The sequence below is a fragment of the Anabas testudineus genome, chromosome 11 (genome assembly GCF_900324465.2).
Source record: "Anabas testudineus chromosome 11, fAnaTes1.2, whole genome shotgun sequence".
NCBI lineage: Eukaryota > Metazoa > Chordata > Actinopteri > Anabantiformes > Anabantidae > Anabas > Anabas testudineus.
The window spans coordinates 3975490-4003262 of NC_046620.1; the positions used below are offsets into that span (position 1 = coordinate 3975490).

A 27773-nucleotide genomic window follows, 5' to 3' on the forward strand; every position below is an offset into this window, starting at 1 on the left:
ATGGAAAAATGAGCATCAGTTGTTAAAACCTTTAGAAATCTACTTGGATATACATTGGTTCTGATCTCAGCTTTGTCCAGTTTGATGTTGACATCCTTCTTCACACCAGAGATCTGAAACACACAGTCGTACCTGCTCCAGTCTTCAGGTTTGACTGAGGAAATGTTCAGATCAACTCTCATCTGGAAGGTCCCATCATGGTTGGGGAGGATCTCTCCATGGTCCACGTCCTCATGAATCTCCTCTCCATCTTTCCTCCAGAACATTGAGGCTCTGTCAGGGTAGAAACCTGTAGCGTGGCAACTGAGTGGAGAGCAGGGAGTCTTCTGGAGGAGATCTGAGGAGAGAGAGATGTTAGAGATGATGATTTTTTCATACTAACATTTCTGTGTATTTACTGGTATTCTTCAATATTCACTGTAGTTTTTAGGAAATTTCTAGGGGACCTCATCTTAGATGATCCACACAGAACAAAAGACTGGATCTAAACCTTCTGCTGCTACTTACTTAATGGAGGAAGTTTATGGCTTTTTATCACCTGGGAAAGAGCAAGAATCTAATCTAGTCGAGATAAGGTGAGACAGACAAAACCAGTTTGGGATTCCAGTAGATGCAGAGTAGAAATACTTCAGGGAGTGAAACACTGTAAAACAACTTTTAAAAAAAGCTTTTTTATTTTGGTTAATGTTGGTGCACATGGCCCAACATGGGTTCTCCGGTCTGCAGCTACACAGATCCAGACACAACAAGATGTGATGTATTGTGTGTTCTGATGACCAGCATTACATTTCTCCAATACCAACCCCTGTACAACATAATTTAAATACATAGTCACACCAGGTGGAACTAATGTTGTGGCTGATCGATGTGCAATAGATCAGCATTTCAATAATTACAGACAAGACTTCAAGACACATCTTCCCATCTTAAGATGGGAAAGAAAAATTACAAATTACAAATGTACATGGCCAGAAATCAATAATAAGATTTATTTGTGAACAAATGGTTCAAATGACTTGAGCCAGGAAAAAAATGAACCTGAATGCATCCTCCACAACAAAACGTCTTAATATAATAGATTGTAATATAATCATCACACTGCTGATGGTATTTATGTGCTTATAACCATGATGACTTTATTAACGTGAAAAAGTGTAGTTTAGTTACACTTGCAACAACAGTCTGGCCTGTTGTTCCAGTTCCACTGGAGCATAAAAGGTAAAAGGTGACATTACACTCAAATGCAAATACCTACTGGTACAAGTAGTCACTGTGCCACACCCTTTACTGTGAAACACCTGTGTGCTTCCATTTTGTGTCATACTTCATTGTGGAATGACAAACACACAAACCTTTTTTTTTTCACCTGTGTTGTCACGATAACTAGCTCTTAATGTCTGATTCCCAGCACACAAATAATATTTTATCAAATTTTTTGAATTGAAATAAAAGGTCTAAACCTGTTATAATGTACAGTTGTGGATAGAAAGTCACCTCAATACCTTTAGTGAAAGTTGTGTTTTCAGGACTTACAAACAGCATTAAAGTAGCTTCAATACACAGAAACAACACTGAGTTTCTAAGAAGAGTCTGTTAGATTTTGTTTCTATGGATTTTAAATATACAACCCTGACAGGAGTTGTCCTTTGTGCCTCATAATTCATTAATACATACATAAAAAAGACAATGTTCCTGTGTCCTGGCCTCTTATTCTTCTTCTTTTTGTCAGTGATGAGGACAAGAACAGCCACTACAATAATAATGATCATGATCCTTAATGTCTGCTGAGAAATAAAGACAAACAAATTACATCTTGTACAACAGGTTAGACAAGAAGAACATCAATTTGTAGACTACATCAAAATCCTGTATATACAGTCAACACTAAATGTTTGTGTCAGGAACCAAATAGATAGTAGGTGGATGCAGGAAGTGTTTTATTCAACCAAGTTCTAACATAAACAAAGACAAAAACTGACCTCTCGAGTGACATAAAGGGGAAACATATATCCTGGCTGTAAAAACCAGTAAGAAACTTAACTTCACTTAACTATTTGACTTAACAAATACAAACACACAAACTAAACAGACAGTTTGCTGACATTCCTACACTTCTTTTCCTACAAAAGAAACAATAAATTAATTTGACAGAAGTTTTATATGAACCATACCAACTAAAAAATAAATTAATATTATATATAATATGGAACAATTACTGTAAGTAATACTACTGTACTACTGTAATGATAATCCAAAATTAATCAAATGTGCATGTTATGTTTACTAATTATGTATGCCAAATAAATGAAACACATACATTTGATTAACACCTATTTATTGTTAAATGCATAAATTAATTTGGTCAATAAATAATCTCATCTACTCATCTTATGAAATTAAGACCAGTCGTTAAGTGAATAGAGCAGCCATAATCTCGAAACAGGTTGCACATTAAAATGTTTACAAATGGTTTGATAAAATTAGTTTTTTGCAGAAACAGGAGTAACTACAAACTTGGAGTAAAAATGTAATTTATGCGCTACAAACATTTACAAAGGTAAAAAAATAATAAAGTCTGCATTTGCATGATGGTCAGTTCCCCTCCCTCTATTCTGATTTTACCTGAAAACCCCAACACCAGAACATTCTAACAGTATCCATAGTAGATTTTTATTTAACCCCACCAACCTTTAAATAAACTGTGTACATCTGAAGAGTGTTGTGTTGCTTAAATGTAAGTATAGTTGTATATTACCCTGTAAATAATTATATTATGGTTACACAAAAGCACAAATTTATTTAATTTAGATGATAATGATGCACTTATATGATTCAGTCATCCAAGCGAAGTAAATATGAATATATTAAAAATTTTTCTATTTACACTTCTGACCCACAGATATCATCTGAATTAACTCACCTTTTTGTTGGGTTCAGTTGCTCCATGACTTCAGCACTGTTTGCAGCTGTGAGGTTAGAAACACATGTGAAACACATGTGAAACACACTGTGAAACTTTTCTAATGCAGAAATCTCTTGTGATCTATAAAGTTAATGTCAGGTTAAAGAAAAGAATGAAAACCAGTTTTACTTACGAGATGGACGGGGTTTGGCTGAAATAAAAAGAAAATACAAACTTTTTTAGTTGTCATAGTTAATTATTAAAACCTCCTCTACTCACTTGAACATATAAGTAAATGTCTTCTACCTTTAGTTTAGATCTCACATCATTTCCCAGCATTTCCATAACATGCATTTTGAAATTTGTTTAGCTTTTAGAATCTGAATTCAACATTCAAAGATTCAAGATTAAAATAACTCTATTTATCCCAAATTGCTTTGCCTTATAAGATGTATTTAAAAAGGACATACATAGAAATTTCAACACGTGACAAAACATACATGCTACACTTTTGATGGTAGTGTTTTGAATTTACTGCATCACATTAGTGTTTTTTTAATGCTCTGTGAGACATGTGATAGCTGTGTGTATTGGTGGAAAGAATCAGTTTCGAATCTTACCATTGCTCCTGATCTCAGCTTTTGTCCAGTTTAGTGATAATGATGTTCTTAGCACCAGAGAACTGAACCACACATTCATACCTGCTCCAGTCTTCAGGTTTGACTGATCTGTACGGACTTGTGACATCATTTAATTACAAAATAGGCATTAAGAACGTAAAAAGCAATTTTTGTCATGTTTAGCAAAATAATGCATTTTTCTTAAAGCACATTTAGATTGGCATAGCACAAAATAACAAGCTGTGGGAATTTTAAAATCTAGACACACAACACAATACTTTCACTAACTCACCACATAACTGTTTTTTTTTTTTAGACAAAAATAAAAACAATAATTAAATGTTGAAATAATAAGCTTTGTTTAATCAGGAAATCTAATTTAGATAAAAAATCTTTTTTGCAAGTCAAACATGAGAACAAATACAAAAATGCAACACATTCAAACAAATAACAATCATCAAATACAGTCAAACACCAGTTTGCCTAAGTGAGCTTCATAAACCATAAAATCAAATATGTTGAATGATCTTATTGATCCTTAAAACTACCTATCAGCAGGTTCTAATCTACGGCATCCTCCTCTCCACAACCAACCAAAGATTTCCAGAACTCTCCAGCACAGAGCCAGTGTTCCTGATCAGTTTGTTCACGTTGTTGGTGTCACTGGCTCTGATGCTGCAGCCACAGGAGATCACAATAAAGAACACTGCAATGTCCACAATGCATTGGTAAAAGATTTGCAACATCTCGCTGCATAAAAGGACAAATGTGTTTAGTCTTTTGGATTCAGCTGATTGGATTCGTCAGAGTTTTCTGCAGCTGTCATGTATTGACAAGAATCTCAACAACTACATAAATAGGTCTTCTGAAGAAGAGGGATGGCAATGCGACATAGCATTAAATAGTTTTCTTCTTATTTAACCAATAACAACTTCTGAATATCTGTATCTACTTCATTCACTTGTGGTGTTCCTCAAGGATGTGTTTTGGATCTGTCTTACAGACTGTATTTGTTCCCTTCAGAGCACATTATTTGTGAGTTTGGTTGTTTCTCTGGTCAATGCTGATGAAGTCCAGTTACATATATTTATGAAATCTATTGACCTATCATTGTCCATTTTAACAGACTGTATTGATAGGATCTGTGCCTCATCTTATTTTAAATTATAAACATGGAAATTAAACTCTCCTGATACTATATATTGCAGTAATTATTGGGAACAGGCAGAAGCAGCAAGTCACTGAACAACTTTAATATGCTCCCTCATTCTGTCTCTACATGAAATCTGTTGCTCTTGGTTCTCGTGGTCTGCAAACTAATGCTAGAACAGTATAAGCTGCAGATCTAGATTAAAATAGCATCAATGACACCCCATACTGTCCTCCACAGTGTTAGAGCTCCACCAAGAGACAGAAAACAGCATGTTCTTCATGTTTTCTGGGAAATCACATGACTAGTCTGTTAAGGTTTGACTTTGTGTATGAGTGGTGAACAGAACAGGAAGAAGAAACAGTTGTTATTTAATTTATCTGTCTGTGGCCATTAAAACTTTGTCTTCTTCTTTTTTTGCCACATTCCTTAGCAGCCAAAGAAAGCACATATAAACATGCAGACGTTTGCTTTAAGAATATGTTGTTAAATTGTTCAAGAATATTCATAGCTTCAGTTTCTGTTGTCCTCATCTGACCTCTTTTCTCAAAGACTGGATCCTGCTCCTGATGTGGTCTCTGGGTTCTTGTCAAGTTCATTTTCATTTTGAACTGTCTGTTAAAAACTAATGAAGTGTGGATTGTTTTTGATCGTGGTGCTTTTATTTTGAAAAGAAACCCCGGAAACCTTTTTTCTATCTTTACAGACTGTTCATATGTGAAAGTGAAACTAGAATAAAGGAGGATTTGTGGGGGAAAACCAACGATCTAAAACCACTTTAGTCCGAATAAAACAGCAGAGAGGAGACAAACAACCATGACGGACTTCTCCACGATTTATAAACTGTCCCTGGTCGCTTTAACCTGTTTTATTCAAGGTAAATTAATGTCGATATTTATGTTCTGCTGCCCTGTTTAAATATACTTTTACAGAGATGAGTAGATGTCATTTCATGCATACGTTGATCGTTTAGTTACAGTAACGTTATGGTCCGAACATTACAGCTTACTATTCTGTTGTAATGAAATAAGTTAACATGATAAACTCTATGAAAATGTGCATATTAATCTTAATTTGTATATAGTTTATTACAGCATGTTTAGAGAATATTCAGTAAGACCATGTGCAAATATATGAGTCATTTATTATTTCGGCAAAAGCCAAATATGGCAAAAACTGTTTAATGTAATCTGAAATAAAAGTGTACCAAACAACTTGAACTTGTACTTAACTTAAAATCCCAGGTTACTAAAACATAATAGGTTAGTCTTTGTGGATTATATGCCAAATTTAATATAAGACCCTGTCATGTAATAACACCTTTATTTCATGTATTGATTAATAATGTAAGTTTACAGTTAACGTGTGCGAATTTAAATTGTTGTATATTGTAAATGGAGTTTGGTGTGACGTGTTCAGAGCACCACGCCCTCTATTGGCAGAAATGGTTACTACACTTCGGCCAAAGCCTGTTTAATGAAAAACTGCTCACTGTTTGGATTCATCAGTGAAATAAAGCAACAAAACCTTATGCAACAAATATGAACTACAATTATGCAGTGTAAATAGGAGCAGAATGTGGAAAATACAAGATATCTGTTGTCCGAAAACTTCCGTGAAACACAGGAGAATAAAGTGAAACCAAGATTGAAAGAGTGTAAATGCTTGAGAGGAAAAGTTCTGGTGTATTCTGCTCCAAAAAGAGTATTATTATTATTATTATACTTTTATTTTTACCTCTCAGGCTTTCATTTGGTATTTCTAGTCCTAATAAGGCATGTTGTATACTGTAATATATATTTTGTCAGAATACACTTGAACTATCAAAGCTATGATGTATTGTTAAATATAAATTGCTGTGTACGTGTTTCACAGTGTTTTCTTCTATTCACTGTACATTTCTTGTTAAACGTGTTGTCTACAGCCTGCAGCAGCAGCAGCTGTCCAGTGTTGGAGTGCTGGTTTGTGCAGGAGAAGGCCGGTCGAGGAGGAGGTTTAACTGGTGCAACAACCCAGGAAAAATCCCTGATTCACATCAAGACAGACCCAAACGGCCAGAGTGCAGAGTCCCAGCGAGCTCCTGCTGACATCAACCCCGACAGAATCTATTCTATTACTGGTTAGTTTAAAATGACACTGAACAGCATGTGTAACTAGACACATGATCTAGATGTGAGTGTGTTGTGGTTCCTGTATATGTAGGTATTTTTTTGTGTGCATGTCCATGCTGTCTGCTGGTCATTGTATGCACAGTGCAGTAAATGGAGCAAATTTCAATTTTGTTTTGTTGTTTTCATATAGGTCTCAGCCCAAATACAGTCACTGTGTATTATCTAACCTTTTCTGTCACCTAATCATTTAAATAGCTGAATAAATCCGAGATGTGAATGAATGAAGTCAGGTGTCAGGCAAGACATATTCTCTGCATATCCTGTTCTGTTTTCTTTTAGCAATTAGTAACACTAACACTCTTTTTAAAGTCTATTTATTTATTAATGCATTAGTAACATAGTCATGGGTCCATTATTTCATTATTTTCTGTGATGGAATTTATATGTACTTGCAGTTTTCAAGCAAGCTGCCATTCTCTTGTCAAATTCAATTTATTTCACATATAAGCAACAAAGGCATTATTATTAGTTACATATTCCATGTCCCTTGTACACTGTACGTTATCCCTCTGTCTCCTCTCCTCAGACCCATCTGCCACTCTCTGCCACCGCTCCCTCAACCCTCCCAGAGGCTCCATCAAGAAGCCCCAGTGTGAGATCAACCCCTTCCTGCCGCAGCCCTCCAGCCTCAAATGGGTTGCTCCACTCACAGACTCTGCCCTGAGTCCCATATACCTGCAAGCGGACTGGTTTTCATCCGCGCTGCAGGGAATCAATGAGCAAATTTGCGTTTCCAGTATCACACGTGCTCCCACAGGAACCAAAGAGCAGAGCGGTAATGGTTCATGACACAGATACGATACGTGGCTGCATGTATCTCAGTCATATGTTGTCGTTTGACTCCCTCCTCCTCTGTTTCCTCAGTGATCCTGTCTGTGATGAGTAAAACCGTCTCAGTCCAGGCCCGACTTGGGAAACCTGTGCTGCTGGATTGTGGCTTCTGGGCTGATCCTTCCTCACCCCTGTCTGGGTCTGGCTTTGCTGTCGAGTGGCGCTACCAGTTCAGAGGCGAAGGGCGACTTGTCCTGGCTTATGACGGGAAGACGGATCGCTTTGCTGAGACACAGGAGAAGGGGGCCACTCTAGACATTGAGGCTTTGCACAAGAACAGAAATGCCTCCCTGGTTCTGGAGGAGGCTAAAGTGCGTCACTCCGGGACGTATATCTGCACAGTGTATCTGCCGTACCTTCTGGCTCAGGTGGCTCTGGAGCTTGAGATCGTAGGTGAGAGGAAAAAGGGAGTTTTGAAGCATCACTAAAATCTGAAGATGATGTAATCAGTTTCTTTCGTTAATGCATTTTGTCTCTCCACCTTTCTTTATTCCTTCTCTCTTTCTTCCTTTGTCCCAGAACCTCCATCCCTCTCCATCCACCCTTCCCCTCTGCCTCTCACTGTTCCCGGCCAAGTTCTGTCCGTGCAGTGTGAAGCGTCCGGCTTTGCCCCCCTCTCTCTGGAGCTGAGCTGGGAGTTTAAAGGCGCTGATGGGACGACCAGGCCCCTGGGATCAGGCAGCGTGTCGGGCCACAGAGAGGCGTGGGATGGCACCTTCAGCCAGAGCAGCCGGCTGGAGCTCGACACATCTAAGTTGGACCTCAGCACAGGAGGGGAGGTGACCTGTGTGGCTGTTCATGCTGGAGGCACAAGACGGGCCAGCGTGACCCTCAATGTCATCGGTAATATAGAACTGAAACAGAAAGTAAAGCAAGATATTATTTGGTATTTTGATTATTATTTGTTTGTGGTTATAACAAAGTTAAGAAAGTTACCAATGCTTGATAGAAGTCATCACACAATAAATAGCCGACATTTGTTGTAGACTGTTACTCAGTGGACTCACTGAGGTATTTTAGAACAGATAAACTACATTATTTTAATTCATATAGTTTGTGCAACAGCTCTAAAAATGTTTGATTATTAAAGGTTAAATTATTTTCTTTACAGTTGAAATCAGACATGTGTTGTACACACGTCAGTAAGTAGAAACTTGAATCTTGTCCTTTGTCTTCTCAGGGTTCAGCGCTCCCTCAATTGAAGATTCAATGGCAATGGTTGGTGTGGCGCTAGTACTCTACGGTCTCATCAAGTTTGTCTCCTGGACATTTGCCGGCTCAGGTAGCAAAAAATCCAGAAATAGAAATAAGAAAAATCCTTTGTTGTCATTGCTGTTTCTAACTTTTTGTCTTATTCCACTTTGTGTAGGTTCAGACGAGGCTGATAAACAAGACAAGGTATTGTGTTTTAAAAATACTAATAGATATCATTTACAATTTTGGGTGTGTTCACATAAATACTTGATGAAGTTCCCACCTGCAGGCTGGGCTGCTCTGTGATAGATAGATATTTATAGTTTATCACCATCCACACGACCTGGTTACTGTGTAAACTGTATGTGCTGCTGCTGCTGCTAAGTGTCAAATATCAGGTCAATCGTATCATCAAACAATGAATTATATAAGAGAAACAATCAGTATCTGAAATGCTAGAAGGAAACGTAATTCTGGCCCAGACTTCAATATAGTAGAATAACTTAAACTAAGATTTAATTTAAGTCCTTTTAAAAACAACTTTCTCTTTTTTCCATTTACAGAAAGAGAAGTAAAGGTGAAAGTCGTTCGACTGCTGAGTAAGTGCTGATACTGAACCACCAAAACCCTGGAACTGACGGTTTACCTGCTCACACAGACAGTTACTTCATTTTTCACATTTTTTGCTGAATCTGTTTTTACTCTCAAAGGTTTGTTTTACAGATCCTCCAGGTGTCTGCTTGAGCTCATTGATTCACTTTTTTTTTAAATAGCTATTTTCATTTTTTAATGGCAAATATAGGTAAGAAGAGGTTACAAGGAGATATTTCTGGGGTTTGTTTAGTTTTTTTATTCTTTTTCTTAAAAGTGACATGATAATTTTGTGAAACTATCCTCCCTCATGCTTCCAATTGATAAAACAAAGAAAACAAAACATCACCATTAAATGACGGCAGCTGAGTGTGTGTGTTTGATAAAACCTAGTCGTCGTGCACCTTGAACCACCTCGGACAGTCAGATCAATGTTAAACTAAAGTAAGTAAAGTAAAATAAAATAAATCCTATTTTTGTAAATATGTGAGAAAAGATGTACGTACATGTTGTTGTTTTATTTCATTTGTGTGAAATGCTGTTCTGATCACTTTCACATTACTTTCTGTGTTTTTGTATGTACATATGTGGCCACATTGTAGGAGAGATTCTGCTCTTTTCATTACTAAAACTGAAGTAACAGTCTGGGTTAATTTAAAAAAAAGCTTTACATGGAATTGTGATGATAATGGTACATGCCGAGTTCATAATTCTGCTCCAGGAAAATTTACACTTTGTACCTGAATTTTGAGTTTGTGAGTGAAATCTAAAATAAAAAATATAATTATTTTCAACTGCACAATCTCCAGATTCTTGTTTATACATAAATCACTCCTCAATCATACTGATGTGCAACGTTGTTTAGAAATGTCCTGAAATAATAAATAGGAAAAGAGATCATCCTATATGAATGTGTTGTATGCTGTATGTAAACTTTAACAGGCAATAATGACTGTGGCATATTTTCTTATTGATGTCCAAAATTAAAACTTTAACTAAAATTAAAGTCTGAGAAAAATAAAATTGTAAATAACCACATTAGTGAGAAGATTTAGTGTCATCATAACCAGGTTAAATGAGAAAGTGTGACTTCCTTTATGCTTTTCAAAATAAAATCACGTGGCGCGTGAAGTTTCTAGGTCCTCGAAATACTCGAAATAGACCTAGATAATCTTTGATTAGGATTATAATATTATTATGTATATTAATTGGTGTATAATTAATTTCGGTGTTGTGGTAGGTTATTATTTTAAGCAATCTGTTTTATTGGTTGAGTATTTACTTGTAAAATAACTGGAAAAAGGCTTTCTACTTTTCTGTGTTATTGTAAAATGTAAAGTGAAATATGTATAAGCTGGAATCTGCGTTTTATTTAATTATAGTTCAGTTTTATTTGTTCGCTGTTTTTTAAAAAACAACAAAACCTAAATTTACCCTCGGAACACAACAGGAGCAAATCATCCAATGACGAACGACGTTACTGTCGGCAAACAATGCATCAACCAATCAGAGGCTCTCATGCTGACAAGACTTTAGCGGGTACGTTTTCGATCCTCAGTCGAGAAGCTGCATAGATTAGCCAAGTTTAGTTGCTGTGTTTTGGTAAACAGAAAGTCCGTGGGATTAACTATTTCACAGAGTATCGCGGATTTGTTTGACAAGTTAGCTATGTAACATAAACGGGAAACTGTATGCGATTTTTTTTTCCTGTTTCTTATTTTTTTACTCCGCAAAGTGTCAACGGTAATTAGCCACCTATGCTAATGTTGGCTAGCTTTAACTCTTACACAGTATTTGGATGATGCATCGTGGTGGAGCTTTATCCTCCTTCGTTGTCCCGTCAAACAGCTCATAAACAAGAGGCCGGTGCGTGTAAGTATGTCATTATTAGTCTCATTGGAGATGTTTCTGTCTTAGCTGTAGCCTTTGTTTAACTCGCCACCTGTTTTTTAATGTCCAGACATTCAGGCTGTTGAGTTTCACTTATGAGTAAAACAATCAGGAAACGCTGTTGTTGAAAAGCTGTTGGTTTCGTTTCTGACCCAAACACAACATACTGCTGATTTTACACAACATTTATTTTAGCCGATTAATGAAGTAATAGCATTGGTACATCATGAATATGGTCTGTGTTTCTGTGTCCGGGGTGAAAGTGTTTAGATGACACACAGATAACATTTAAGATTTGATCTTGGAGAAAGTGAAATCTCTCTCCTGTTACCTTAATGTGGACCTAAACCTCACTCTACTCTTAACCAGTCGTTAACCTTACATCAGCTGTGTCACTTTGTAGTGAAACCAATACTTAATGATATGAAATGTGGTGTCATAGATCAGATTTATGTCCTGATGTAACAAACTTATTTTGAGACATTATTGTCATCTTAAATGAAAAACTGGTTTCATAGACAGTTCAGTTGAATGAGACTAAAGTATTTAGTTTTATTGTCATTTGAGGGCCTTTTGTTTGTGTCTATCCTCCAATTTGAACCTCATGAAATCATGATTCTTGGAGTCAGTGCATTTTGTCACTCTGGTTCATGTGTCACTTTCAGTTTCCCTGTTCAACACAATCCTTGTTTTTACTATATGAAAATAGAAACAACCAGACGTTTGGATGGCGGTGGCTCCCGCCTCTATGGCAGAAAAGATCATTGTTCTTGATGATGATGATGATGAAGAGAATCCTCAGCCCTCTAGTGTCACCTCCAAGTCATCCTCTGAACTACAAAACAAAAATGTCTCAACCCTCAGAGCTCAGCAGCCAGCCCCCACACACATTACCCAGTCACCTTTTGCCTCAGCGAAGAAGGACAAACACGTTCTGGAAGCTGAGAATCAGAAGTTGTTCACTGAGGTGAGAGTACATCAAGAAAGTAATAACTGACTGTTTGTCTACATGCCAGAGTGGTTGGATATTTGCCAATACATGCTCCACAAACTGTCTAGATAGTAAAAACTGACCAAATTAGAGTTGATTATCTCCATATTTAACACAGCTAAATCAAAGCCAAATGCATATATCCAGTCCAAAGTATTATACTGTGTGTTAACTATGTTAAAGTCTATTCGCTGTGAGATTGGTGACGATGTATTTAATGGAACTGAATGTGCACACTGGCAAAATCATTAATGTTGACATGACACTAAGCTGAGTTTCCTCATGAAGCCGACTGCAGTTAGTTTTAATTGTAGATTTGTACCTAGCACCTATCCTGCTGAAGTTTTTGTAGGTGGGAAAACAGACATAGTAAGTGTTGCAGTCATTATACCAATAATATTTATGGAGGAGCTGTGGGTCAACTGGAAGAACTGGAATTACAATATACTGTTGCTGTTTGTGTCTGTTCTCTTGTTGATTCTGTACCTGCCATACTTTGCATTTTGTCTTCATGTTTTCTGTTTCTCTTGTAATCAGTTTGTGGAGCACTGCACGCCTTTCACAGAGGACTGCCCTGAAGTGTTGACGTTCCTCAAAACCAAACATGCCAAGGCCTCCCCTGACTATCTGTCATCTGTGGAGTTCAGAAACACTTTGGGACGATGTTTGACTCGCGCTCAGGCCAACAGCGGTAAAACATTTGTCTACATCAATGAACTGTGCACTGTACTCAAGCAGCATGCGGCCAAAAAGAGGCTACTCCCCACCAAGGCTGAGCCTTCTACCTCATCAGCAAGTACTTTCCAGTCTACCTCTGTTATGTCTAAAAGTGAAGACCAGGCTAAAGGTAAGGCGGCTGAGGAGGAGGAGGAGGAGGAGGAGGTGAAACCAACAGCAGAAAATGAGCAACCATCCACCTCAGGGCTGGACGAGAATAAACAGGAGGGACAGGAAGCAGAGAGAAAGGCAAAGAGGGCATCCAGGAAACAGGTGAGAAACACAAGTGACTTAGTGAATAGTACTGTTTTAATGTGCTAATGTCCTTTATAAATTCATTTGATTACTAATTTGGTTATTTGTTAAGTCCCACATAAAGCTCCTGACGAAATAGGCTGATGTGTGTAAGAAAGTTATATTAAGATTTCGATCTGTTGCATGTAACGCTGTAGAGCTACTCCTACTTTACAATAGTGTGACCATCAATATCAATAGTCGGCAGAGAATAATTTTCAGTATCGGTTTCAAGATGTGTTTCATGTCTCACATTTACTGTAATCTTGTGTATTTGAGATACCACTTGTGAAAATAAACACAATTTTTCTGTCCTTATGTTCTTAATTTCTCTCAGATTGCGTACCTGGAGAACCTACTCAAGGTGTATAATGAGGAGATCTGCCGTCTGCAGCAGACTGAGCTTAGTCTAGACGACCTGGGAGCTGAGGACTCTTTGTACATCCAGGAGCACAGGCTCAAACGCAAGGTCAGGCTGGAGTTTGACATGAATTGTCAAAAAAAACCTGTGCAAAGAACCATTACATGATATTAACTAACATCTAGTCAAATCTCTCTTTCTCTTCCAGTTAATGAAGATTTATGCAAAGCTGTGTGAACTAAAGGGCTGCAGCACACTAACAGGACGAGTCATTGAGCAGAGGATCCCCTACTCAGGCACTCGTTATCCTGAGATAAACAAGAGGGTGAGATTGTTTTTAAAAATGTCCTTGATTAACAACAAGCCCGCTAAACATTGAATAATTTGGTAGATTTGTATTTTATTTGTGCAGATGTGATGTGCTCCTGTTCATATACCCTACCCTACCCTTCCTCCCTTCTATTAGATCGAACGTTTCATCAACAGTCCCGAGGCCCATAGGAACCCTCCAGATTACCAGGACATTCTCCAGCAGGTAATGCGTGCTAATGAGCGCTACAACCTGTTGTTGAGCAGAAAACAGCTGAACCAGATCGCCCAGGAGGCCTTCAGAGAAACTGGGACCCTCATGCAGGACAGACGTCACATGGACCTGGTGTACAACTTTGGCTCGCATCTTACTGACCCCTACAAACCCGGTAGGTGTTCAGACAGGGATACAAATTGTAGACTAGTTTAAAAATGTAGTAAGGTAGTAAGCACAAAGCATTCATCTATGCTCCATCATTTAACAAAACAATGTAACTATAAATCACTATAAATCATTCTACAAACCCTTATCTCATTCTAATTTTGTTGTTGTCTGTCTCTCTTCTTACTCTCAATCGTTCCTTTGTCCTTTTCGTCATCATCTGTCCCTTCAAATGTTCCCAAACTTGCTCTTGTCTCCGTGCTCTTTCCTTCACCACCCACTAAAGCCACAGACCCGGCTCTGTCAGATCCCTCACTGCACCGGAAGCTGCGGTCAAACAGGGAAGTAGCACTGTCTCGTCTGGAGGAGGTGATCACCAAGTACGCCAACCAACAAGAGGACACAGAAGAGGTGGAGAGGCAGAAACGCCTGGAGAAAGGCAGCAAGGAAAACGAGGTAAGAGATCATTTCAGGCATTTTCTGCTTTGTTTTAGTTTTATATTTATGTTCGAAACTCTTTCCATCAACACATAAATGGACATAAATGATCCACTGTGGCTCCTTAAGTGAGCAACTGTAAATTATCAGAGCATCTCATCTTCTCCTGTCGGACTCTCACACTTCTTCTTTTCAGGGGAACAAATCAGGAGAAGGAGCAGAAATTAAAGAGGTGAATGGAGCCGCAGAGGAGGAAGGAGAAGAAGAAAAAGAGGAGGATGAGGAGGAAGATGAGGAAGATGAATCATCAGACACAGACATAGAAGAGGAAATTAAAGCCAGCACTCAGCAGGAGGGGCCAGGTTAGAGCAGAGATGTTTCTTTCTCTTTTTTAATTCAAATGTTATTATGGGGTCAGTGTTGCTCGTCTATTATGTAGCAGCAGAGCTTCACAGCTGATACCGTGTTTTTAATGTGTCAGTTATTGAAACTGTCACTTAGGATGAGATGAAATGTGAATCGGTAACAGTGATCTGACTCAAATTTGAATTTACAATATATCATGAATGAGTATTAATAGATCAGGAAGACACATTAATTTTCCTCTTTCTCTAGATGATGATGATGATGATGACAATGAAGAAGACGACAGTAACGAGGCGGAGCAGGCAGAAGATGACGCAAACAAAGATGATCAGACACTCAGGTTGTCGGGAAGTGTTTCTGCAGGTGAGGAAGGAAGTGTTAAAGATGAGGAAGAGGAGCCAGTCACGAGAGGGCTCAGTCCTCTTTCTGATGGAAACAAGTCCCAGACCTCTCCACTGTCGGGCATCCCCTCCTTGAGAGACAGCCCCAGCCAATCGGAGCTGCCTCAGACTGATGACCAGAGACCGTTGTCTAATGGTGATGTTACAGAACCAGAGGAGCCTGTGGATCCATCCAATGGTGTTTCTGGCATGTTGGAAAACACCAGTGAAGTCACTGAGGAGCCTACAGAAGCCCTGCCGGTAAAAGCCAATGATGCGTCGTTTCAAACAGCATCAGCAGGGACTGTAGAAAACTGTGACACACAGGTGAACAACGGTACGTCACCACCACCCAGCCCCAGAACAACGAGGAGCCGGAAGCGGAAGAGAGAGGAAACGACAACAGGGAAGTCCAGAAATAGAAAGCACGTAATCATCCAGGACAGCAGGTACAGTAACGCTGTGTGGTGACGGATTATCATGAAGTCGTAACGTTTTCATTTATTAGAAAAGGTGTTTTCCCATCGTTTAAAACTTTCTGTTTGTGGTTGGTGTTGATTTCCTTTTACATATTCCTTCCATTTGTACCTTACACCCATCTCTTCTCCTTCTCTCTCAGCGAGGTGGACATCCCTCTGGATATGGGCGTTTTTAGCTGCAACTCTCCGCAACACGCAGAGTCGACCCGACCAGACACTCCAACCCAGGAAATAGTCAGCAGCTCGCAGTCGACACCTCCTCCCAAGAAAAACAAGGTGGGAGAACAGAGATGGTAAAAGATCACAGTGAGAACTGAACACTGAAAAACCTGGATCTGACATATTTTTACTTCTTATTTTATTTTTAATTTACATAGTAAAATAAACCTGCTCTTGTGAGAAAGAAGCCAAACATGTTTTATGTAAATGTGTAATTACTTTTGTAATAGCAATTATGAAGGTTCAGTAATTATACAGTGTACATTATAATTTATGTTGTGTTATATTATAGTGAACATCTGAGGCTCAGTGTTTGCAGTCTTTAATGTGTTTTTATGGGAGCAGACTGTTTAACCACAACCTGTTGACCCACAGTTTACAGTCTATGTCACTGACAATTAGCTTTTCTAACTGTGTCTCGGTTTGTGTTTCCAGGTCAACGTGGCGACGCAGTGTGACCCGGATGAGATCATCGTCCTGTCAGACTCAGAATGACCTTTAACCTCTCTGACTGAAAGCACACATTTCCTGACGGACTGTCCTACTGTATATGATCCAAACAGAATACATAACAACCTTTTGCATCTGTGAAACACAAGGGAAACTTAAATTCTTTTTGTAAAGGTCTTAAATAAAATGCATTTACAGGAGGGGAGGCTGCTTCTGCTGTGAACCGTTTTCTTTAAGCAGGGAAACACTGAATGATGTTGGTGCAGCAGAACTCAGCTGAAACACTCACTTGGCTTTTAACCTTTCAGTGCAGCACTATGAACACTTCTGTCTTTCCGGCTGGTAGCTGGTAACTGCTGCTCTGAACACGGAGCTAGAAACACTTCCTGAATTTCAGTTGGCGTACGTCACAAACCAGTGCCTCAACATATGCAGTCAGCTCAGCTGGTGAGAGCTGCTGTAGCTCGGCAACAGTTCATTTACATGTTTATATTTTTATTCCTTTTTTCATAAAAAGCGTGAGTTTGCATAAAATAACTTTTGAGAGTATATTGTTTTACTTGCTGTTGCTATTTATGATGTGAACTGTGGACTGCAGCAGTGATACTGGAGGACTTTAACATATTTAATGTTTCCCTTGTTCCCATTTAAACCTCTTTTTTTTTTTTTTTTTTTTTAGGTTTAAAATTAAGTGCAGTAGCTTCTTCATTCATCCTGTGGCTGCAGCAGCAGCATCTGTTTCCAGGTAGCTATTGATCTGAATGATCACAGGGCTGATACAGATTTCTGAAGGGTAAGAGAAGAAGTATTTTATATTTTCTTACTGTCAGTAAAAATAAAACTAAAAGGAAAATTGAAGGTAAACAACAAGTATTACTAATAACATTAACTTTATTAACACTGCCAAACCAACCAACATTAATCCATTTCATTATTTACAGCTCCTACTTGAAAAAGTCTTATTGAACTAGTAAAATCTCACCAGAGCCACGCTGTTCCCTCATTAACATGAAGTTTATTTAACGTGTTCTTCCTGCCAGAAATACTCTGTACAGCTCTAAGTGTGGATTCATTTGCTTCTGAAAATAGGTCCCAACAAAGTCCAACTGTTCTGAGTAATTACTGAGCTCTTTATAGAAAGAAACCACTTTAATGATTTAGATTTGTAGTTTGCAGAAAACACACTCTCATCCCTCTTCTGTCTCAAGTTAATTAAGACAGAATCAGATATAAAATGTATTAGAAACTATGAGAGTGTAAAATAAATTATATAAAAATAGTTTTAGCAGGAACCAGTGACCCACAGACAGGCGGGAGAAAATATTTTAACATGTTTGTTTTTTGGTGTTTTAATTTGAGATTTGTTCACAGTAAGAAAACTAAAGGAGGCTGTTGGTCTTTATGATTCAGACACGTGACAAAGTAAAATCTTTTTCTTTTATGTATCTTAGACAGTTGAATCGAGCCACAACACTGACCGTAGCTACTCGTCTCTCTGCTCAGCTTTAAAAACTACGTTCACTCGTGTTCACAGTTTAATCCTACGTTAAAAAGACTCATCACACTAGACGTTTGTCCAAATCTCAAACCAGTTCTGTCCAGATAAAAGATTTCAGTCGTAAATGTCCACAGTAACAATTTTAATGAACAATGTTAAGAATTAAAATTTTATTAGTTATTATTTTATTTATGCACACATTATATATTATACTTGTCCATACAAATACTCGTTATTCCCGTTAAGTTGTGCAACATTTAAATCCTACAAACGGAGCAAATGATAAAGATTCTTCATCTTCCGCCTCATGAACAGTTTATTTCTAGTTTTTGTTGTTGGACATTGTTGCACTGAAAACATTTAATCATTATATTTTTTCTTGTATGTATCCAGTCTCTATTTAAATCTATGAGTTGTTCTGTGTATATGCTGTAGCGCTGGTTTGGACGTCAGGGTTTACTTTCACTACAACAATTGACACTTTTGGGTTTGTTTGTTTTTTTATACACTGGTAAAATCATATTTCGCTCTGTTCAAACTTTCCAGAAGGTCGACCTGGAATGTATTTACTCTATCTACGATCTGTTGGGCCTGGTCTATGCAGAGGACTGATCCATTATTCACTGTGATTTGTTTCCTTTTTGATAATCAAATAAATCCTACATTTTGTTACAAACAGGATTTGTGCTGTTTGATTTGGAATTTATGTATTTTCAACTGAACATAGTGAATAATAAAGCTGCAGAGAAATAATCTCTCTAATCCCCATGACCACAGTTAACTGTGGTCATGGGGATAACTCTTGGAGAGAACCAGAGAGAGACTAGAGACAAAGAGATAATTGTATCTTCACAGGCTTCATGATAGACAAAAATACCTGCTATACTAGTATAAAAGGACTCGTGGGAGACTGGAACTGGAACAGTTAGAAAAGACAAACCACATTATTTGCACCAAATAATTTATTAATCTATTATTTTCATATACAGAGAAGAGGTGAATATTGATGTTGTTTATTACACATTATTAGTACCACTCAGGATTTACATAAGATGTCTAATGACCACAGTTACTTTCTGCTCAATAATCAACTGGTCAATCAGAAGAAGTTGTTCAACGTAGTTTATGGAACTTAAAAAAATAAACCTCCAAACTTTCTCCAACCAACAAGAAGACACAGAAGTAAAAGTTCAGCTCATCAATCGCTAATTAAAGTACGATGTTCAGGAAAGTAGGTTAGAGATTTTAGAGAGAGTATCCCTGCAGGTGAAACTGCAGAACAACAAGCAATATGTAAATGTAAATGTTAGTATTACATCAAGATATTCTTCCTGATTTGGACACTTTAAAATCAACTAGTTCCAGATGTGTGCATCCTTTTCATATTTGCATGTAACATATGGCTGACGGTACGTAACAGATGTTTCTGAGGTTTAATAACATTTTAATCATCATAAACGAATTATTTGTGTAGTAAAGTGGCACAACATCAACTCTAAAAAACAAAAGCTGCTCGTACAAAAAGTGGAAAGAAAAAAGTATGTTTGTTAATTCTATCAGCTTTGTTTGAAATCAGGTTAATTATTCAGTTATGATCAGACTGATCACCTCTGTCTTCATGTTTTCTTCTTGATCATCTCGTTCACTCTCAGTGAAAATGATCTACACGTGTGTTTTAGCTCTTCAGAGTGCCGACACACTTCAACACTCGGCTTTAATAATCCTCCAGTGTTTCTTCTGCTGCTTGTCACCAGTGAATGAAACGAACAGGGACCACAAACACGACTGCAGCACAGAGGAAACACTGGAGGTTCACTGAACCATCCGACAACCAACAGTCCACAACTTTACATTCAGCGAGCTGCAGATAAAAATATCCACACTCAACCTTCACAGAAGGTGAAACAGTCACATCCTCCAACTATTTCCTGTAGCTATCTGGAAAAGTAAAGGCATGCAAAATGTTCATGAGGTCACGTGTTAGATTTGTTCCTGTGCTGTAGCTACACTGACGTTTGTTAGAAACTATAACTCACCAACAAATCTTCAAAAACTATAAACCTGCATCACTGCTGCAGCTTTATAGAATCACAGTCTCTTAAAAACACCAGCTGTGTCCACATATTTAAACAATTACATACAGGTATTTAATATTATATGTTACATTTTATTTTCTTCAGATTGAGAGACAGAGGACGATGTTGTGTCCTGAGGCACAAAATTGCTGCCATGACTTCTCTGCACTGGTGCAAATAAACCACTGGTCTGAGAACAGGTTCCTGTAGTGGACTCTGCAGCCTGCTAATATTTTAATGTGCGATGTTTTGAAGGAAATACTAAAAATAACCAAGTGGAGATGAACATGTTCTTCACTTCCTCCTTCTTTTCTAGAGCAGGAAGGTAAAAGCATCACTTTTCTGTCTGTTTTCAAGTCTGTGAGAGTTTTTCCAGTTATATTTAAATACAGTTATATATTAATTACACGGTGAGTGAGTTTCCAACTAAAGATTAAACAGAAATAATTTGAGTTGAATAAAGTCAATATGCTGATAAACACCTGAAGCCATTGAACAGAGTCATGTTTCCAGGATGACAAACTGTATTTGTACTAGCACATGTTCAGTCTGGCTCCTGAACGCATCACGAATCTGATATAATGCAGCTACAACAGTCTCAGTATAGATACAGCACAGAACTACTGTGCAGAAGTTATGTATTTAACCACAGCAGGGCCCAGAACAGAGAACTGGTGCTTTTACTATGTTAAACTATGAGGTTTCATTTCTATGAGGTTAAAAGCAAACAGCTGATCTGTGTTTACATTAAACATCAGGTTTAATTTTCTGTTAAAAATAACTTCTGAGAAATAAAGAGAAGTAAAAACTGTCAACATTCACAAACGTCCTGAACTTCACGACCTGTACGACTGAAAGAGGCTTTTAAAACTGTAACGGTGGAACAAAAATAAAATGTGTCGCACAAAATATCGAATGAATAAACAAGTTTTTGACGTATTTCCTGGTGGAAATGAGGTTTTCTTTTTATTTGGGTCCAAAACAACTCTAAGGAGGTAACTGGACGACACACTGTAGCTCTGATAAGACCATCACTAGGTTTCCAAAGCCTCCATCGTACTTTCTCTTTAGGAGCTTCACTGTAGGTTAAGATGATTTCTGGAGCGTCTAGAATTTTTTATTCACTTTCTCTATAACTGGATCCAGACACTTCAGTATTTAAACGAAAGATATTTCTATATATTTACAGTAAGAATGAATTTCTCCTCAGAGCAGGTAACAGCAGCAAACCTTGAGAACTAATCACCTCCTGCTTGTGAAGCTCCAGAGAAAAGAAACTTAGAAATTTATCTTTTTGTTAAAATCATCTCTGAATGAGGCTCAAGCTCAGCAGCTGTGCACACGTGGGATTCATAAATCATGAGAATACAGTAAATGATTGTGCCTTCACTGATATCTAGGATGGTTTTAGGTAAAGCAGCACCGTAGCATCATCTGAAACAACATGGCAGTGCTGATAGTTTGAGGAAAAGACGGTCCGTCGCTGCTGTAAGATAAAAAACACAAATCTGCAGGGAGCTCTTGCAGATTAGTGTTTTCTCTTTGTAATCATATGACAGTGATACTTTACAATACTGCATCAAATCACAGCAATGTCGAACAGCCATGTTTCTACTCTACTGATACTAGAACGTTGCCACAGAAGCTACTGTAAGTTAGTGAAGCGCTGTCTTTTCATTTTTGGTTTCCTCTCACCACACACACGTCCTCCAACAAACCAAAGGAACTAAACTTTAATGACATTCTGGACATTTAAACATTAGCTTACTCACTGAGACGAAAGGTCCATTTTAATGAGGCAAGTTTCCTAAAGTCTTTGCAGAAATCTTAAGACAGAACAACAAGTCGATCAGATTCTGTTTCTCTGTGAACGACTGCAGGTTAAGTTGTTCGTCCAACAACCCGTTCTCCCTCTTTTCTTGCCACAGTTCAAACTCCTGCTTGATTTACTGACTGTTGGCAGTTAAAAGTTTTTCAGTCGAGGACTGAACTTCTCCCAAGTTTACAGTATTACTAAAAACAGCCTCCAGATCCAGAACCACGACTGTTACCTCACACAGAGGCGCCCGCTCTTCACGACGCACCTTGTAGGTTTAAGTCACGCTGTTATCGTTGGCACTGACTTCACACACGTCTTCATCACACACATTTCGACCCAAACCCAGGCCCCCGAACATCACAGACCCCTGACCTGGACTCTGAGAGACGACCCCCAGCAGCGCCCCTGCAGCACCCATGTTGCTGCTCAGAGCAGAGTTGCTGCTGCTGCTTCCTGTTGCTGAGACGCCACCGTGCTGCGGTGACAGAACAGCACCGGACAGATGTGGAGACGACACCGGCGCTGCTCCTCTACCGCCCTCACCTGCAGACAGAAGGAGGTGAGGGGAGGAAATCAAATCTGGCCTTTCCTCACCTCCACCTGCTCTTCTCCCCCCATCGCTGGCGCCCCCACCTTCCCCGCTCTCGGCCAACCCGCTGCGCCTCTCACAGTGCGAGCGGTGCCTCATGAAGCTGTCGCGCCACATGAACTTCTTGCCGCAGCCGAGGCAGTCGTACGGTTTGAGGCCCGTGTGCGTCTTCATGTGCTCCGTGAGGTGATGCTTCATCTTGAACTTCTTGGCGCAGACGGGGCAGTGGAACGGCCTCAGGTCCAGGTGCATGTTAATGTGCCGGTCCCTCATGCTCTTGTGGGTGAAGGTCTTACCACAGTGGCACATGAACACTTTCCCTGAACCCCCGGTGGTGCTGCTGCCACCACCGCCCCCACTCCCACCACCCATTCCTCCGCTGTCCATGCCGTCCACTCCCAAACCGCCCTGCACCGACAGGTGGACGGCGCCGTGCTCCAGGCTGGGACTTTTGAACGAGGCTCCTCCGATCATACCGCCTGCCATCCCCAGTGGGGGGGCGGCAGCGTCCAGGGAGAGACCAGAGGCCTGGCTGTAGAGAAGGATCTGGTTCCCCTGCATGTCCAGAGGGAAGAGCTGGGCCCGGGCCGTGGCTGCAGACTGAACCTGACCCAGCAACGCTGACACAGCACGGTTGGCGTTCTGGCTCTGACCTGCAGCGCTGTCATGAAGGTGCTGAGCTAATGTCTGGTCCATTAAACTGCCCTCAAACTTTAGGTAGTCTTCTGAAGACTGGCAGTAGTCGACCTGGAGAAAGATAAGTTTAGATAAAAGTTCTGTTGGACAAATAAAACTCTTTATATGCACATGAACTAAATTCTGAGTTTCACCTGCAGAAATACTGAAGTTTGAACCTAAGTTTGACCTTGTGAACAATCTGATATTGTGCGACATTGGCTCCCTCTAGTGGTATTTATCCTAATAAATCACTGTCGACCATCTGAATATTTTGAAACATGCTCTATTTACACAACAGTTACATCTCTTACATCACACTGAAGTGGTTTTCATCTCACCTGTGAGTCCATGTCATTCTCGTTTCTGCCCCCCAGCTCAGCTGAAAGGCTCCTCACGTTAGAGATGTTAAAGTCGTTCCTCTCCCTCTCTCGGGCCAGCTCCATCTCCCTCTCATCCTCGTCCTCTTCGTCTTCTCCTCCCTCCTCCCCGGACACAACGATGAGGTCGTCGTCCTCTGTGCGCTCCGTTTTCACCACCACCCACTGTTTGCGAGGCATGATGCTGGGCTGGCTGTAGGTGGGACGCTTCTGTGCCGGCAGCGCCGAGTCCTCTCCATCCTTCAGTGAAGATGATTTCACATTAAAACACAGCTGACACACACAGAACATATGTTATTTTTAAATTATAAGTTTAAAGGTGCGTTAAGTGTCGGACCCCCACCTGATAGGAGGACACACCGAAGCTGTCGCTGACCCCGACCTCCTGCTCTGACACGGAGCTCATCTTCTTCCTCCTCCCGCTGCCTACTCCTCTTCCTCTCTTCCTATGGTGGTACAACACTTCTTCCTCTTCCTCCTCCACCTCCTCTTCCTCAATCAGGAAGGCCTCCTCTCCTCCCGATGGGGTGCAGTAGCTGGGGGTGTTGCTAGCCCCACCTCCGTCCACTGACGCCCCAGCTGCAGCTGCACCACCTCCCCCAAAGCTGTTGCCATCTCTGGGGCTGAAGTAGTTGGTGCTGCTGGGCGACTGGCTCTCGCTCACTGACGGGCGGCTGGGTGGTTGGGGGCCACGTTGGGGCTCGTTGGACCCCACGACCTGACTTTGACCTCCACCAACACCACCATCACCAGCAGCTCCATTACCACCGGCTGCACATCCGTCACTGTTGCTACTGCTGCAGCCGGGGTTAGCCGACGCTCCACCTCCTCCGACTCCTTCCTGCACGCTACCACCTCCTCCACTGCTCCCTCCTCCCCCAGCGGCGGCCCGGCCCTCCTTCAGCAGCTCGGTGCATTTGTCCACGATGTGCCACATCTGCAGGACGCTGCCCACTGTGAGGTAGTTGACGATGTCGTCGCGCAGCATGCGGAGCTGACCGGTGTAGGCGCAGCTCAGCACGCTCTCAAACGCCAGCGGGTCCATGACGGCGGGGATGGAGACTGTGGACATGTTCTTCAGTAGAACCTGAGGACAGGTGGAGGACAACATTTATAAAAGCTCCTCATTTCCCTCTTATTTCCCAGACGCTTATTATGATGCTAAATGAAACTACTGGTCACTCTCCAAATCTTGGTTAATTTATTCTGTGTGCTGACGGGGGATCAGTCTGCCAGCTCCTCAGACCAGCGACTGGGGTCTGATACAGACTCCCACCAAGTGTCAGTTAAAGCCGTCTTTGGCAGACGAGTGAAGCTCACTTGGAACAGAGAAATACAAAGAGACAGTAAATATAGACTCAAAACTAAAGAGTCTGTGTGAGGACATTGTCACGCTGCAGGCTTTTATAGTCAAATCAAAATCTGTGTACATACTGTACTTACTGTGTTTTCTTACCAGATAAATAAAAACCAGATCAGTTTTTCACTCTAAAATGTTTTGCTCTACTTTACAACACATTTTCTTTACATCTTGCACAGTGTTGACTGATGTTTGTGTGTCCCAGGTCCCTTTTTCATCTGTAGTCTTTTCTTTTGTTGTGACCTGATGTTTAGCTCAGCAAAAATGTCACAGGCCTTAAAATAAAACAGCTGGCACAAAATCCTCTATAGCTCTTCACAAACAGGTTGAACAATGGTTCATACTGATTAGAAAAGCAGCGACGTGACAGCGTTACGCTCCCACCTGGTCATGGAAGTACGGAGACGATGCTGCCAGGACGCAGCGGTGAGCCTTGAACACGTGACCCTGGACGTGGATGGAGAGGTCACAGAGCCGCCCGTCCTCTCTCTGACGGTTCAGGCTGTCCAGCACCGAGGTCTGAGCGCTGGGGAAGCAGACCTGCACCACGGAGCCAGGTGTGTCACTGGAAGCTGAGCTGCTGCTGCTGCTGCTGCTGCTGCCCACTTCCACAGACAGAGACTGCATCTGGGGGGGTGACAGTGTTTGCATTAATATTCACCCCGTTTAAAATGACTGACCTATCTCAACAGAGGTCCAGATACTTGGTGCTAGTAGTCCCACAATTAGTGAAACAGGATCACCTGAGTGCAGTGAATGTGTCTCAAGTGACTCCAGTATAAAGACACTTGTGTCCAGTCTCTGGTTATTCAGTATTCCTGGTCACCATCACACCATGAAGACAAAAGAACACAGCTGACAGAAACATACTCAGAGAATTGAACACATCCAACTCATTTTAATGGATTTCAGATGTGAGGAAGATGTTTTTCTGTTTGTAAGTAAAGATATAACAGTGGTAGCTGTGACACTGCAGTCGGTTCTCGTCTCGAGGTGAATTCCAGGCTGGAACATCCTGATTCCCTGAGATAAAAGTCTGCTGCACTCTCTTTAGGGCGAAGCCAAGTTTCACAAGAGTCACTTTAAGTTATGGTTTCATGAGAGAAACTAATGTAAAAGAATAATTCTCTGTACAATTTTTCCAACAAGGACAAAACTAGTTGGAAAGACAACTACAGCTCGGGAGAAGACTTGTTTTCCAGCGAGACGATGACCTGAAGCCACCGATGTGGAGTGAAGAGTCAAAGCTCAGACCTCAGTCCAACAGAGAATTAGTGGATGGACTTGAAAAGGGCGGATCTCACCCGATCGCCACACAACCTGACAGAGTTTGAGCAGTTTTACAGGAAGAATGGCAAAAAAAATTCCAGTGTCCCGATGTGTTTGATTGGGACCTATCCACACAGACTCAATGCTGTGACTGCAGGCAAAGGTACATCTACTAAATACTGACCTGGAGGGGGTGAATATTAATGCAAACACCGATTCCACCTTACATATTTTTATTTAATTGACATTACTTTGTAGAAACCTGTTTTCACTTTGACATTAATGAGGTATTTTTCTCCAACTTTTATTGACCATGATTAATTTATAATGTCAATAAAAGGATGAATACTTTTTAGAGGCACTGTAAGTGGTTATTTGCAGCCTGTTTATTAGATGTCAGTGAGTTCCTGTTGCAGTGACAACCAGCTGCACACGGTGTTTATCTGCAGCTTCATCACATGCATTTGATTTGTGATATAGGTCATGCACCGTGTGTTATATCAGCCTGTCTCTGCAGTGATGACAGTAAATGTGATCTAACACAACGACAGTTATGAGAAAGCTCAGATCAACAGTTTACAACAAGCTCAGACAACACGTTTGCATGATGCAGAGATGCAGACATGCAGAGATGCTCCATTTGGAAACTAACAGCTGATCACATCACTTTAGTTACTGGAGAAAATCAACAGCTGGACCAGACGCACTTTTTGTGAAGAAGCAACAAACGCAGAGCTGCAGACTGAAAACGAACTGTGGCTCGGGTGTTTTATTTCTGATGGCAGCCTGCTCAGCTCAGACAGCACACAGACGATCAGCTGCCTCGGATCCAGACTCGGATCATTCCGTTACAGATGTGACGTTAGCCTGTTAGCTAGCTCCCACGGCTGCTGCCCCGCAAAACCCGCACGAAACTCACCGTGCTCAGTTGACAGTGCAGCCGTTCACAGAGCCGTGTCTGACCGAGCTGACGGCAGCTTGTCCCGCCTGTTTATCCAGCTCCTGAAGTTTGGGAACCATCTTTAGAAGCTGTTTTCTCCATCTGAGCTCCGCAGCAGCAGCAGACGGCGCCGCGTCGCCTTTAACACGGTTCCAGACAGACGAGCCAGACTTTGGCCGACACAAAATAAAATAAATAAATAAGAAACACTTAGAGGTGGCGGTGATATTATAAATAGAGATAATAATAAAAACTGAGTGTTTATTTAAAAGAGCTCAACAATATTACATTAATAAAGCTGCTACCAGGTGTTAAAGATCATCGTTTACATGCTAACAGCAGTTTGTACGGAGCCCGGGAGGAGACATGGAGGAAAACTAGACAGTGCGCACGGATTAATAAACTGAGAGGAGAGATTAAAAAACTGAGAGCA

At 40.4% G+C, this 27773-nt stretch overlaps 3 protein-coding genes across 5 annotated transcripts; 2 read left to right on the forward strand and 1 right to left on the reverse strand.

The window, feature by feature from the left end:
- The first annotated feature begins 5378 nt into the window (after positions 1-5378).
- tapbp.1 (TAP binding protein (tapasin), tandem duplicate 1) lies at positions 5379-10256 on the forward strand. The gene is made up of 8 exons (XM_026349640.1): positions 5379-5549; positions 6597-6791; positions 7370-7618; positions 7708-8067; positions 8194-8517; positions 8855-8956; positions 9044-9072; positions 9432-10256. The coding sequence occupies exons 1-8, from the start codon at positions 5489-5491 to the stop codon at positions 9441-9443; spliced, it is 1332 nt and encodes a 443-aa protein (XP_026205425.1). The 5' UTR covers positions 5379-5488; the 3' UTR covers positions 9444-10256.
- Positions 10257-10982: 726 nt separating this feature from the next.
- daxx (death-domain associated protein) lies at positions 10983-18912 on the forward strand. Of its 3 annotated transcripts, none has more exons than XM_026349016.1 (11): positions 10983-11331; positions 12059-12316; positions 12878-13330; positions 13689-13820; positions 13921-14037; positions 14179-14410; positions 14690-14859; positions 15038-15203; positions 15457-16036; positions 16207-16342; positions 16721-18912. In XM_026349016.1, the coding sequence occupies exons 2-11, from the start codon at positions 12077-12079 to the stop codon at positions 16778-16780; spliced, it is 2286 nt and encodes a 761-aa protein (XP_026204801.1). In that variant the 5' UTR covers positions 10983-11331; positions 12059-12076; the 3' UTR covers positions 16781-18912. The 3 variants fall into 3 exon arrangements, with proteins under 3 accessions (XP_026204801.1, XP_026204803.1, XP_026204802.1); XM_026349018.1 differs by having other exon boundaries at positions 15460-16036; XM_026349017.1 differs by having other exon boundaries at positions 10983-11325.
- Positions 18913-19196: 284 nt separating this feature from the next.
- Positions 19197-27478, reverse strand: zbtb22b (zinc finger and BTB domain containing 22b). Its single transcript, XM_026346762.1, has 5 exons — positions 27320-27478; positions 25516-25758; positions 24115-24858; positions 23733-24011; positions 19197-23463 (listed from the first exon to the last, which is right to left on the reverse strand). Exons 2-5 carry the CDS (start codon positions 25756-25758, stop codon positions 22402-22404), a joined length of 2328 nt encoding a protein of 775 aa, XP_026202547.1. The 5' UTR covers positions 27320-27478; the 3' UTR covers positions 19197-22401.
- Positions 27479-27773: the final 295 nt, after the last annotated feature.

Coding starts and splice junctions, on each gene's coding strand:
- zbtb22b (XM_026346762.1), bottom strand. CDS start 25,758: ATGCAGTCTCTGTCTGTGGAAGTGGGCAGCAGCAGCAGCAGCAGCAGC. Junction 24,859..25,515: donor CTCCGTACTTCCATGACCAG/GTGGGAGCGTAA, acceptor ACCTGTCCTCAG/GTTCTACTGAAGAACATGTC. Junction 24,012..24,114: donor TCGGTGTGTCCTCCTATCAG/GTGGGGGTCCGA, acceptor TCTTCACTGAAG/GATGGAGAGGACTCGGCGCT.
- daxx (XM_026349016.1), top strand. CDS start 12,077: ATGGCGGTGGCTCCCGCCTCTATGGCAGAAAAGATCATTGTTCTTGAT. Junction 14,860..15,037: donor AAGGCAGCAAGGAAAACGAG/GTAAGAGATCAT, acceptor TCTTCTTTTCAG/GGGAACAAATCAGGAGAAGG. Junction 16,343..16,720: donor CTCCTCCCAAGAAAAACAAG/GTGGGAGAACAG, acceptor TTGTGTTTCCAG/GTCAACGTGGCGACGCAGTG.
- tapbp.1 (XM_026349640.1), top strand. CDS start 5,489: ATGACGGACTTCTCCACGATTTATAAACTGTCCCTGGTCGCTTTAACC. Junction 7,619..7,707: donor AGGAACCAAAGAGCAGAGCG/GTAATGGTTCAT, acceptor CTGTTTCCTCAG/TGATCCTGTCTGTGATGAGT. Junction 8,957..9,043: donor CTGGACATTTGCCGGCTCAG/GTAGCAAAAAAT, acceptor CACTTTGTGTAG/GTTCAGACGAGGCTGATAAA.